The sequence below is a fragment of the Thalia democratica genome, chromosome 1 (genome assembly GCF_965202585.1).
Source record: "Thalia democratica chromosome 1, ktThaDemo2.hap1.1, whole genome shotgun sequence".
Classification (NCBI taxonomy): Eukaryota; Metazoa; Chordata; class Thaliacea; order Salpida; family Salpidae; genus Thalia; species Thalia democratica.
In genome coordinates this window covers 51,320,035-51,334,092 of record NC_139165.1, presented here as the reverse complement: position 1 = coordinate 51,334,092, position 14,058 = coordinate 51,320,035, and the positions used below count along the sequence as shown (strand labels likewise).

The 14,058-nt window shown below is 25.8% G+C and overlaps 1 protein-coding gene across 1 annotated transcript; it reads right to left on the bottom strand.

Moving 5' to 3' along the window:
• Positions 1-815: 815 nt before the first annotated feature.
• On the bottom strand, positions 816-6,994 carry LOC145836085 (uncharacterized). Its single transcript, XM_082943888.1, has 7 exons — positions 6,859-6,994; positions 5,761-5,843; positions 4,311-4,585; positions 2,371-2,707; positions 1,900-2,058; positions 1,377-1,449; positions 816-1,237 (listed from the first exon to the last, which is right to left on the bottom strand). Exons 1-7 carry the CDS (start codon positions 6,974-6,976, stop codon positions 897-899), a joined length of 1,386 nt encoding a protein of 461 aa, XP_082800014.1. The 5' UTR covers positions 6,977-6,994; the 3' UTR covers positions 816-896.
• Positions 6,995-14,058: the final 7,064 nt, after the last annotated feature.

Here is a 14,058-nt window from a genome sequence, read left to right as displayed (position 1 = left end):
ACTTTTTTTATTAAAAATCAATATGAACTAAATAAAAACGGACTTATATTTTACTAATTCTACTCCTTAGTTCTTATAAAATTTATTATAATCTATAACTTTATACCTCAAAAAAATATATAAAAAATATCTCAAATATTTTAAATTTGTACCGAAGTATTTCAGTTTTAGAGTTCTTGCATTTTTAAAATGAAGGATACAGCTTTAATCAATTAAAAGTTCTATATGAGACTAGCAGAGCGCATATACGCTGTAAACCAGCGTTCGTAAGGAAATAACAACATTATTCGATAAAGCAGTGCAGTATGGCGAGAATGCAAGAGAGTAAAACGAGTCTCCACGCCATCGAACGCTTAAGGCAAATTAAATATTCTAGTTATTTGGTCTATTTTCTTTAAAATACAAAATGGCAATACGCTGTTTAAACTAGCTTTGCTCATGGATTTAAGTAAACATTTTTTTGTTGCTCCATACAACGTTTTAGAATTGTATAAACATTTTTTAAACAACATGTTTTTTTAATTTTACATAAACAGCACACACATGATTTTTTACGCTTGGCTAAGCAGGTAGAAATTATCAATTTTTTTACTGTTGTTTTTCATCGAAATAACACAAGCTAAATTTCTTGAAAAATTATTTGCTTAAATTCTCTTTATAAAATTTATCGTCTAAAGTTTAAAAAATTTACTACATCTTTAAAAATTTTGATTTTTATGTTTAATTTTAGATTAAAAAATATAATCTGAAAATAAAAAACATGTTTTTTTAATATTTATAAAACAAATAAATAAATATGAATTTAAACATACCGATAAAAATTTAAACTTTCCTTATATTGATAAAACAGACATATTTACCTAATCATTGCAAAATCAATTAGTAATCTAACAGTTTCAGTTAAAAACCAGCTTGATTCTGTTACTAGACTCCTCATTCGGCGGCGACGGGTTCTCATGGTACTCTCCAGGCTGGTACTCCGCAGGTGGAGGAGGTTGAAAAGACCCGTTTTGCTGGAAGGCAACCCTGTTTTTGATAATTTCTTCCTCTAAGAGCTGCTTCTGCTTGGCAATGTTTATTTTTCCTTCAATTTCTTTCGACTTGTCGTCTTTTCTTTTCCTTCTGGTCGGTTGAGTGGTGGATGCTTTCGCGTGAGTGAGGATGTGCGACTTCAGGTTGGTCGACTGAGCGAAACTTCTTCCGCAATTGTCAAACGGGCAAGCGTACGGACGGTCTCCTAGAAATTTGTTCGCACATATTTAATATAAAATTTATTTTCAAGAAACATTACCAGACAACTTAATTTTCAAAAATTTTCAAGATGTTTTATAACTATTTAAATTTGAAATGTTAATCAGAATTTCGTAAGCACTAGCCTGTGTGAATCCTCATGTGAGTACGGAGATTGAAGTCAAGTGAAAACCGCTTGCCACATCCTTCAAAAGGACACTAAAAACCAAAAAAAGACAAGATATTTTATGAATAAACAATTGCTACTGTATACATATACTTTAAAAATGTATTACGAGTGAAACTTTCAAATTAAGGTGGTTATTTAATTGAAAATTAGTTAAACTGTAATTAAATGTTTTACTAGACTAAATAAAAATTTTAGCATAACTTTTCTCAAAGATTGTATTAGATGCAATGTTAAAAGTTACGCAAGTATTAACAATTTTTTCAAAACATAGCTAGTTTGTCACATTTGTACTTCCTAACTTTGACTATTTTCTAAATAAATTTTAATGGTATTTGTTTATAAAAATACAAAACTTATTGGCTGTAAACACTAATAGCTATGTTGGATTATGTTAGTAAGTTTCCTTTAAAAACTGAGATTTTCAAAAATATTTTTTTTTTCTATAGAAAATAGCCAAACAGATTTAAATGGAAACCCACCTGAAACGGTTTCTCTCCGGTATGTACGAGCATGTGCCGTTTTAACTTGCTGCTTTCAACAAACGCCTTACCACACTCGCCACACACGTGCACTCGAGGACCGTGCGTGTGCTGGTGTTTCTTCAGTGATGCCGCGTTATTGAACGACTTGCTGCACCCCTTTTTGATAAGTAAATTAGGTCATTGAGTTCTTTTGGTTTTTAGTTTATGCATTCTTACAAAAACTTTATTTGATTAAAGTAAGTGTTCTTTTTTGTAATTAAAGCAAAGTTTAGGCATAATGGTGTGCTAAAAGTTAAAACAGGAAATTTTGCAAACTCACTTTATTTACAAAATAAAATATCAAGTCCACCAACAACTTAACAAACACATTGTTTTTTTTAATAGTTTAGGTGTTATATTTAAGTTACTTTGTTCATAGTAATTTGACCCATATTAGTTAAAAAACAAACTAGTTAAGACGCAACCAACTTTGTGTGTACAGGCAAAGGTCTTTGCGCCTGAATTTCTTTTTTGATGCTTCTTTTGGATCATAGGGTGTTTTAGTAATTTAACTGGATCATCTTCATAAGCATCAATTGAAGATGATTTTGAATTGGTTGGAGAAGCATCCTTAGATTTTTCTTTAGTTGTTCCATTTTGGTTTGTTTCTTCGGAAGATTTCTCTATAGTACTTTTAACATTTTCACTTTCTTCTTGTTGAGCTTGCTTTTGTATTTTTTCCTGTGGATTCGTTCCGTTATCACTATGTTCTACCGTTGCTCCATTATTAGCAGATTGAAAATGGTCTGCATCATTGTCCATTTGACTGCAAAAAGGCTTTCTCTTATAAATTATCAAAAAGTTTGTTATATTAAGTACTAGTTTTAAAGTAATTTTAATATATTATAATCTTAATTTTTTTTTTTTTACAAAGTTCACAGGAACATCATCAACAAAGAAAAAATACGAATAATAAATTTATAACTATACATTTCTAATTATAATGTTTTTTAAATTATATGTTGTGTAAATTTCGATTTGTATATATATATTTTTTTTTAATTAGAGAACAAACAACAGTTTTGTACAGCCGTTCCGTATATGAGATACTTTTATATTTTTCTAAACAGCTGTATAAAACTGTTCTTTGTTATATAATTAAACAAATATTTAGCACCAATTTAACTTGTCTAGCACTATTGACCGAAACTTTAAAAATACTTTTAATAAATATATATACATATATATTAAAAGCCTTTCAAGTGAGCTTAGTGGAAAGTGTTTAAGCTTATTTAATCACATCATTTTCTATATATACAACAGGATTTTCTATAAATAATTTTATTGTTTTTATAAACCATATGTTCTGTTTTTTTTAAGTTTAAATTTTCTCAATAAATTATGTATATAAATAAATATATTAAAGGTTTTATACAAAGTTCTGATCGATAGTGCTCGACAAATCAAATTTGAGCTTAATATTTATTTATTTAATTATATAAAAACTATAATTCAAACAGCTGTTTCACACATTGAAATGTAAAATTTCATGTGATCGTCAGTAAGTTACAGTTTATTATCAAATAAACTAACAGTTAATTATAATAAACTGTAACTTACTGACGATCACATGAAATTTTACATTTCAATGTGTGAAACAGCTGTTTGAATTATAGTTTTTATATAATTAAATAAATAAATATAAATAAATATATATATATATATTTATTTACCACAGATGTTTTTGTGTCAAAACTTTATTCCGACTAACGGCGTTTCACTGCTCTCAAATAAAATTAAGAACAGATCTACGGAGTCTCAAAAAAGCTCTAGATATATATCATTAAAATACACAGAATAAACTTTTGCTCGCGACAGCTGTTTCTGCTTTAATACACGTCTTAAGCTAAGTGTTTTATTCCACGAGAAAATATATATCTAAAATTAGTAGAAATGGATAAACGTTTGCTTTTACAGCTGTTTCAGCGCTAAACGCCTCTTTCATCAAGGTATTTTATTCAGTCAAATCATTTGAATAAAGTACTTTGCTGAAAGATCTGCAAAACAAGTTTGGTTTCCACCATATCCTAACTTCACTCCAGCCAGAAGCAGACCTTTTTTAAAGACAAAATCCGGCTAGATCAACAATAAGTATATATACATAACTTTTGATAAAAGTTAGTAGTACATATGAAATAAAAAAACTGAATATTTAAATTTATTAAAATACTTTGTTTAAAAAAATTGTAAATAGTGAAGTTGCTTTGCGTAAAACAGACATAATTTGATAAGTATTAATTTGATCAGTCTGGCGCATATGAAACTTTTAAGACTAGACAAATAAAAGTTTAAAACATATGTTAAAGTAATAACAAAGTTAAATAAGCTTTGAACATCTTTTAATTTAATCAGCACATTTATTGACATACATTTCTGTATCAGAATCATCTTCTTCAAATAAATGAGGCATGTTGTCTGGTGGTAAAGCTTGTTGCAAGGCTACCATTGCTTGAATATGAGCCTTCTCAATATCTTCTGGGAGAAACGATTCAACATCTATGCCATCAGTTAAAAGAAGTTGACAGTTTACTGAGTCAAAAAATTCCTTTTTCAGAGTCTCCCCATCAATTTTGATGTCTTCAGAAGTAAATGGTTCAACTGTACTTATCAAAAGTTCTTCATTTCTTCTGCGCTTACTTTTTTTCTAAAAATTTGGTTAATGGATCAAAAAGTATATGAAGTTTAATAACTTGATACAAGAAGCATTAGGCTCTAAACTTAGTGTATTACTCAAAGACTTTGTTAAATTTTAAAAAAGTAAAACTAACATTTAAAAAAAAAAAAGTGCTATGTTAGGATATTCAAGTGTAAAAATACTCTTTATTAAGGAAAAAAGTCAAGAAAACCTGTCATATATCTGGGAGTAAAACTTGTAAAATTAGCTATTTTAATTAAATAAGTAGAATCGGTTAAAAGTGAAAAGTTTTAATGCTAATTTAGTTTTTTTTAGGTTTGCCAAATGTTTTTGGAAAAATTTTTCTAGGCTTTCAAAATTTCCTTAAGTTTTTGAAGGTACACATTTTTGAGTCTACTTTTAGTTTAAAGTTAAGTTTAAGGTATGAAACTGTGTTAAACAGTATAAAATGATTGAAAAGATACTCTAAATCTACTTTAAATGTGTTTTTTAATAGAAAAACTTTTTGATGATGACAAAATAATTTTATCTATATGATAGATTTTTTGAGTCAAATCAAATTTTTACTACTTAACATGTAAAAATTAAAACATTAAAATTGTTAAAAATTCCAGGTTTTTTCAGTGATTTTTGTTCAAAATTCCAGGTTTTTCAAGGTTTTTTAGCAACCCTGTTTTTTAGTAAAAAAGAAAAAAAAGCAAAATATCTAACATATTTTATTTATAAAATGTGAAAATACTTTCACTAAAAGATTGAACCCTTTAAAAGTATAAAATTCAAACTAAACTGTTACTTAAAACAATCATTACATCCCAAGTAAACCTAAGTTTAAAAACTTGTAAAAAAATCTGAGACTGAAAGAACCGATCTAAATAACTTTATTTATAAACCCATACTATATAAACACTTAACAAAAATTTGACAAAATAAATAAAATAAAACCAAGATTAAATTATTAGAATGTTTTTAAATAAGAATGCTTTTTAATAAAAACAAAAAAGTTTGCTTTTACATATTTCTATATATTTTTATCAAATGTCAAACTCATCTTGAAGCACATTCTTAATTAAGTTTTAAAAAACAATATGATAACGTAAAAAAATAATAAACTGTATCAAAATAATTTTTCAAATGTTATCACTTGAACTAAATCTAAAAAATCACAAAAGAAATGTAAAAGTTACCTTTCTTAAATGTTCTTGAGGAGGTTTGTATTTTACTTCTAATAAAAAGGTGTCAATGTCAAACTTAGGAAGAATTGTTGGTTCTTGAAAAATTGTAAAGTGTTAATTATACTGTAGAACTACATTTTGATAATAACATAACCATAAACTTTTTTTAAACAAGGTTTAACAAAAACCTAAAGTTTAAAAACCTAACTAACCTTAAGATTATTTAAAATATTACTTAAAAATTGAGAAAACTATCTAGTTAGTTTAGTTACTAAGAAAGATTTGTACTAAAGAACAACAACTCATTAACTCTAGAAACTTTCTAAAACTTATTAAGAAGGCCTTAAAAAGTCCCATGTGTTTTCTTCAAAAAATTATCATTGAATCTTCGTTCAAAACGCGTTATATAAAACCTTCATTCAACTTATTTGATAAAGTCAGTTTTATTTACTTTTTGCAATTATGCAATTATGTCAATTATGCAAACATTTTGAACAATTGACAATTTAATATATAAATTATTTTTCGAAAAAATTAGTTATTATCTTAATCAACATTAAAAGTTTTATTTAACTAGTCTTTTTATTACCAGATATGGTTGGAAAAAAATTCAACCATGTCTAGTATTAAAAAAAAAACAGTAAACTACACTCCAAAATGTTGTATACAACAGCTTGAACTTAAAAAATGTTAAAATTAAGGTTAATGAGTTAAACAGTAAACAAACTATTACATAAATGAAGACCATTTTTTAGTTTACTGCATATAGTACAAAACGTATAAAGGTAAACTAAAATATTATAACAATACGTAGTTTATAATTAAAAATACAAGCTTTCCCAAAATAAAAAAATCTTAAGAGTGTTTTTCTAAACAAAAAAAGTTATAAACTATAAAATTTACAACTTATTTTACTTAAAATTAAAAATAAACTTACCAGTCTTAATAAATTTGATATAAAACTACATAATGTTTCTTTTGTAAATACCTGACAGTAAGTAGTCATCGAGAAATTATTTAAAAAATTTTTCTTTACTTATATTAATGTTTGTAATTACTAAAAATTATTAAGATTTAAAATTCTTTATAAAAAAATCATAAATATTTGACCTTTTTCTATTATCTCCATTTGTGCTGATTGTTTCACTATATTTTTCTTGATTTTTCTTTTTCTTGTTTTTTTGTTTATTTGAGATGGTTTGACACTATCAAAAGAGATACATTCCATAATGAATATTTTGAAACAAAAATATTCTAAAACTATATTAATTCAAATTAGAAATTATTTGTAAAAATATACCAAGATAAATTATTTGATAACAAGCTATTCATATTTGATACACAGTTGTAAAAAACAGCTTTTGTCAATTTAAAAAAGTATTAATAAATAAACATAAAGTTATATAAAGGTGTTTTCAAAGTTTATATTTTTAATAAAAACTTAAACTAAATAAAGTTTATGAAAGTGTTAAGTAGTTGTTTCCAATTTTTTCAAAGGCTTCTCACAAAAAATTACTGAAGCAAAAATTTATGCCATAATTATTAAAATATATATTAGTACAAAATTTTTACAACTAAAAATAGTTTCAATAAGACTTTATATAATTGTTATTAATGAAGTTATTTTTAAATTTGATTACAACTCATAAAAATTTAGCATAGTAAAATAATATCTATGAACACTACTGTGAACTGGTTTACTGTGCACTTTTGCAACAAAACTTTAAAGAAGACTCAGTCAGCCAGAGATTAACAAATAGTCTAAAAAACTAGCATGATCTTTTTCTTCAACCTTAAATTTTATATTTAGCCTTTATATATAGTATATTTTATATATAGCGTTTTATCATGCACCAATTAAAATTTTAAATAAAAAAGATCAAAAACTAAAAGCTAAACCTTGGATTTCAAAGGGGATTATTGTTTCAATTTTAAAAAAAGTATATTTAAACACCTTATATACTTATTTATTGCAAATAACTTAGTTTAATATTTAGTGTGCACATATCTAATTTAATGACCAAATGTTCACATACTTTATAGTTTATTGAACGACAAAATAAAAAAAATCTCAAAATATTTGGTTCTAGGACCTGGTGCACAAAGAACCTTTTGGTTAAATATATAGTATAATTTGGAAACCAAATGAGTAATAGTGCTCAATCTTGAAATAGAGAGCCAAATTAATTAATAATTTTGGTTAAATAGAGTTTTTAAACTTTTTTAGATCCAGTAATTAAAATTATAAAATAGTAACAAACTTATTTATATATATGATTATCTTTATATATTCTAAAACGCTTTTAAACTTGGTTTAGGTATTAAAGGTTATTTAAATAAATCTAATTATTTCAGAATACTATTCAAAATCTTCAGATTTTAAAGAATTAAAATTTGATTATACTAACAATGTTCCTTTTTCTTACTGTTTATTTATAATTACTGAGTATTAGTTTTCTGTTAAACATATTCTTTTTCATTCTAACTACTTTTCTATTAGTTGTTCTATAAATTAAAAAAGTACTTAAATACAAAATCTTTGGACTTAACTTTTTTATATATAAGTATACCAAAGTTATCTTTTTAAAATGGCATACAGTTATATGATCGAAAATGGCTTACATTAAATTGAAACCAAGATGAGTATAGACTTAAAATATTTTAATCATTATAATTAAATAGAACTTTTTCTTTTTAAAATAACATACATTGTTCAAAGTTGTGGTCAAACTTAAATCTAAAAATTCGATAAAATAAATTGAAAACACATTGTGTTTATACGAAATCTTTGTATACCGTTTACTATATTTTAAGTATATAATGTATTTAGTGTATAACCAAGTAACAACTTTAACTTTATAATCTATTTTAACTCACTATTAGTTTTAAGGAAAATATCTAAAACTTTTTGTTTTCATTTTTGTTATTTTAACGTTATATCTAAGACAAATAATATACATTGAAAAATGAAACTTATAAAAGATATAAAACTTTTAATGAATTTCAATAAAAACCATTATGTTTATAAACCTCTTATTTTAATCAAATTTAAACCATTTTAAGTTGTACTATATCTGACATGATTTGATTTTGAATTTTAACATAAGGTATTACAACACAAACTGTTAAGTTTAAGCGAAAGCTAAAGAATACCAAACTATGAGATCATCATATTGCTGATGATGGTGCACTCGTAGATTAACCTCTACCTAAAGTCTTCAGATACTACTTAGTCAAATTTTAACACAATAAATTACAGCTATCCTTAAAATACTCAAGTCTTTAGCCAATGAATATATATTCTAGCATCAATCAGAATCAATAAAAAGGATATAAAAAATACAAAAAAAGTATGCTTTGGCTCTAATGACGAGTCAAGCGCATCATTGGACTTAAAAATCTATAGTCAAGTTGGCATGGCGTTTCGCACGTTTTCCATTTGACTGCAAGTGTTTGGGATAAACTAAAATGATAAGCACTCGTAAAAAAGCTTTTAATTTTTTTTTTGCCGTGTATGTAGCACTGAGTAGCCAAACGTGAACATTGCCTAGCGTAGAGAAGACACTTTTCACATACTATGCCTCCGCTGTCTCTTTAAAATAAGAAAGCATTAAAAGATCGCCTACGGTACTGGTCTCATTACAATGTATTTACTATTTACCATTAGCCAGCACAGGCTTCGAAGTTCTAAGGATGAGCAAAAAGAAAAACCAAAAGTCTCTGATGGATAGCGAGTTAGTCGTTGGCAAACGCAACTGCAGTCGTCCAAAATTTATAAACTACAAATAATATGTATTGCAGTCTTATATGATAGGTTTAATAAAAAAGTATATTGTAGGAGCAAAAGCTAGTCTTAGAGAGTTTACAATAAAAAAAAAGGTTATATAAAAAAACTTTTAGTAAAAATGGTTTCCCGACAATGTTTTTGATGAACAAATATATATAATAACAACTTTAAAATTAAAAAAATAATAAAAATATCTTACAAAACGTTTTGTTAAAAGGACATCAGAACTATTTATAAAGATATTAGGGTAAAAAACTCATTGCGTATTGCGTATAAAACAAAAAAAATGAAGATATATTTCTCTTTAAAGGGTTTAATAAATCAAACGTATGAAAGTTTCGAGTCTACAAATTCAGGTGTCCAAGTGATCTGAACAACAATATTGGTAAGACTTAACGACAACTTTTAGTGAGAATAAAAGAACATATAACTTAAACTAACAGTGCAGTGTTTAAACGCATTAAAAATTGTGTATATTGTACAAATCATGAAAACATTTGCAACTGCTTTGAAATTTTCAAGGTGTGTAATTTTAAAAATAGTTTATTATCTGCAGAACCTTTATTTATTTAAAAACATCACCCTAATTTTGATAAAAGTTGGTCTTAATAAAAAATCAACAGTAATTAATAAAATATTCAGATAATCCATATTGTTTTAATTACTTTTTTTTAAACAATCCTGTTAGTGTTGAATTTTAGTTTTGATTATTGGTTGATTAAAAATATATATAAATGAAAAAAAACTGTTTTATTTTACAATGAACTGGTATTTGAAAACGTTTAAAGGTCTTACTGCATTTGAATTTTATTAATTTAACTTACTGATCCATTTTATTTTCAAAAAATATTTAAGACACGGCAAAAAAAATCTTTAAACTTGCTATTGGCTACCTTTTGCACTTATGAGTTATCATACTTGATTTTTTTTTTGTTTTTTTCACATCATAATCTATATTAGTTGGACTTTCTGGCAAAGTTGCAATTGGTCATCCATCTGACAATTTATTTTATTTTAGTCTTTTGTGAAGTTTAGTAATTTAATTTGTGCTTTATATGTTTTTGTTCCATTGTTGACAGACAACATATTTATACGAGCATAAAGTTATTGTTATAGGAAAATTTATTAATTTTTCAAAAAACATAAAACTTTAATGTCAATTATTTTCCTTATCTTAAAAGTTATCTAAAAATTTTTTTTTTTATTATAGAGAACGCACCTTTGCCTTTAATTTAAAAAAAAATTATTTAATTTGGGCTTGGAATTATTTCATGGGGTCCCTCCAAAAATGAAGGTTTTTTTTCGTTTTTTTTCATCAAATAGTATTAGAACCAAAAATAAATATTTTTTTTATATTTTTTTTTTTTTATTTCCCTTAGTTTGCATGTTATTAAAACTCGTAAATAGTTATTTTATAAGTAATGTTAACATCTTTTACGATTTGGCCCAAAATCAAAATGTAGTATATTACACTATCATTTGCCTTGGCCATTTCCTAGATAAAAAATTGATAAAAGGAAAAAAAAAGTTAATAAGAATGTGAATATACAACAAATTTAATTAAATTATTTTATTTTTATTTAGTTTGATGTAATTCACATTCTTATTAACTTTTTTTTTCCTTTTTACAATTTTTTATCTAGGAAATGGCCATGGCAAATGATAGTGTAATATACTACATTTTGATTTTGGGCCAAATCGTAAAAGATATTAACATTACTTATAAAATAACTATTTACGAGTTTTAATAACATGCAAACTAAGGGAAATCAAAAAAAAAATTGAAAAAAAATATTTATTTATGGTTCTAATACCATTTGATAAAAAAAAACGAAAAAAAACCTTTATTTTTGGAGGGACCCCATGAAATAATTCCAAGCCCAAATTAAATAATTTTTTTTTTAAATTAAAAGCAAAGGTGCGTTCTCTATAATAAAAAAAAATTTTTTAGATAGCTTTTAAGATAAGGAAAATAATTGACATTAAAGTTTTATGTTTTTTGAAAAATTAATAAATTTTCCTATAACAATAACTTTATGCTCGTCATATTTATTGAGTAACTTTGTTCAAGGTAAGGATTAAGCTTTATTAAATTTAAAGATTAGTTTTTTCCAACTAATTATAGATTCTTTAAAGGTTGATTTAAGTTTATCACGGTATTTACGTTTATTTTTTCTTTGAAGTTAGAAAAATTATTTCTATCTCTTATGGTTTCGAGCTGTCTAAAATTTCTGCCTACCTTTTTTACTTTGTTGATGCTTTTAGTCAAGTTAAGGCTTGAAAGTATACCTTGATGAGAAGCCATACAACGATAAAACTTTAACTCTAGGATAAAGAAAACTCCTTAGAACCGCTTTTTTATCCTTCAAAGAGATAAAAAACTCAAATCAAAAGTTCTTATTTAGATCCGTGTAAGCAGCCTTTTACTATATTCAGTGTTATTCTGGTAATCTTTTTGACAATAATGAATCTCACCTGTGTCAGCTTTGCTCTTCCATTTAGCAATTTCTCGTTGTAGAGAGTGAAATCTTGCTGCATGGAAAAAACTCGAGTTTTAACTTTATGTTTTGGATTGGTGCTCCAAGAGGTACTATTTTTTTTTTTTGCGAAGACACAATATGGAATGCGACAGTTACCGGTTATAAGTCTAATTCTGCAGTGGGCCTAAAAGACTTTCAATTGGAATTGAGAGTATAACTCTAAAAATCAATACTTATATAAAATTTGAATATGGTTTATATTTATTTCTATAAAATTTCCCAAACTAGATTTTTAAAAATCCTAATAGAAGAAAAGTCATCAAACTTTAAGTAGTATCTCTTATAAATTTTTTCAGCTCTGTTTTTTTATAGTAGAGATATTCTTAGATAATTAAAAATAATTCATACTAAACACATATTTTAATTGTTTTTTTTTTCACAACCTTTAGATACTTAGCAAATATTAAGTATAAAGTGTTAATAATTAATAGATCTCTTTCTTTTATCAATTCATATTATTAAATTTATAATTTAATTATATTATGTAAACAAAAAACTAATTAAAATATGTACTTTTTGCATTTTTTTATCAACATCGACAATCTAGTAAAATTTTAAAAATAAGATTGCTTTCACCACGATAGCTATATGTTTTGTTAGTTCTTTTTTTTATATAATAAATCTGAGGATATAAAAAATATTGCACACATATGCAAAAAACACGTTAATTTTAGAATTTCGATAAAAATGCATATATTGTTCATATTTATACTGCAAAATTAATTTACAAATTCAGATAAAAAAAACCAAATAAATGTTTAAAATACATTTTACAAACTTAAAAAAAAATACATAAAATACAGATATATTAAAGCACTTTTTTAATATCTTTTTATTTAATCGCTGATTTTGATTTTTAAAGGCATCAACATTTGAGCTAATTAAAAACCCTTTAAATTGCCTTACGTCTACTGACATAACTTTTGTTATTGATGGAATTTTTTAGTTTAGTCTCAAAAACAAAATACACTAGAATCTTGGCTTTCTACCTACAAATTTTCAACAACTTTTTTTTTTTTTTTCAGTTGCTGGCTTTTTGTGTTCTTTTTGGCGAAAGGGTATGTGTAGTCACGATCACTCATTGGTCTGCTATAGAATGGCCATTTTCAAATGTCTGTCTTTAAACATACGATTTGTTAATCAATATTAAGAAGTTCTGAGCTCTGATGAAACCTAACTCTTCATCGTCGGACACATCTGCTTTTAATTATTGATACAGGATCCTAAATGTATTTTCTAGAATATCTTGATTCTTTTTGAAAGAAAAACCATACCACAAAAACTTGTTAAAAGAAAAGTTTTCAAGGTTTTATTTCCTCTTATAGAGATTAAGCGAAATGTTCATGTTTATTATCAACTTGACTTAAGTAGCACAAGTCTTTAAAAGTTACGTGAAGCTAGAAAGACTACCGAAGGACAACAAGGAAATTCCACTAGTTTTGTTTTAATACTAGTGCTTATGTTCAAGCTGCAACTGAAAAAGGCGACAGTAAGTCAGTTCTTAAGAAAACAGAAAAATTGTTGGACTCACAAAAACTAATGTTATCTTTAGAACATGAATATTTTTAAAACTTACATAGTAGGAATAAACATTTATGTAGATGGGTTTAACACTTTTGTTCTACATAAAATGTTATTACTAACGACACACTTAACCACATGAATAAACTACTAACAATAAATGACCTGGATAGCGAACTAACTACAAACGAACTCGCTGAAGCTCTTACTGAGATGACTTCTTGTAAAGCACCAGCCAGTGATGGTATACCAGCAGATTCTTTTGTTAGTACAGCTCCTGCTATCTTTTTCACACAATAACTTGGCCAAGTTTTGAAAAATGTGATACTACAAAATATGCCTTAAGTAAGATGATAACCTTGTGTATAAACAAGGGTTCTTGGTCAGATGGTAAAACCAGGGTAATTTTGCACGTTTATTCCTTGATTGTCGACTGCAGACTTAGTTGAGAGAGTATTTCTC

Excerpts from the sequence above, each read along its gene's own strand:
- LOC145836085 (XM_082943888.1), bottom strand. The coding sequence starts at position 6,976 with ATGGAATGTATCTCTTTTGATAGTGTCAAACCATCTCAAATAAACAAA. Across the intron at positions 2,059-2,370 it reads CCTTTGCCTGTACACACAAA|GGGTGCAGCAAGTCGTTCAA; the intron begins GTTGGTTGCGTC and ends CTTATCAAAAAG. Across the intron at positions 1,450-1,899 it reads CCGGAGAGAAACCGTTTCAG|TGTCCTTTTGAAGGATGTGG; the intron begins GTGGGTTTCCAT and ends TTTGGTTTTTAG.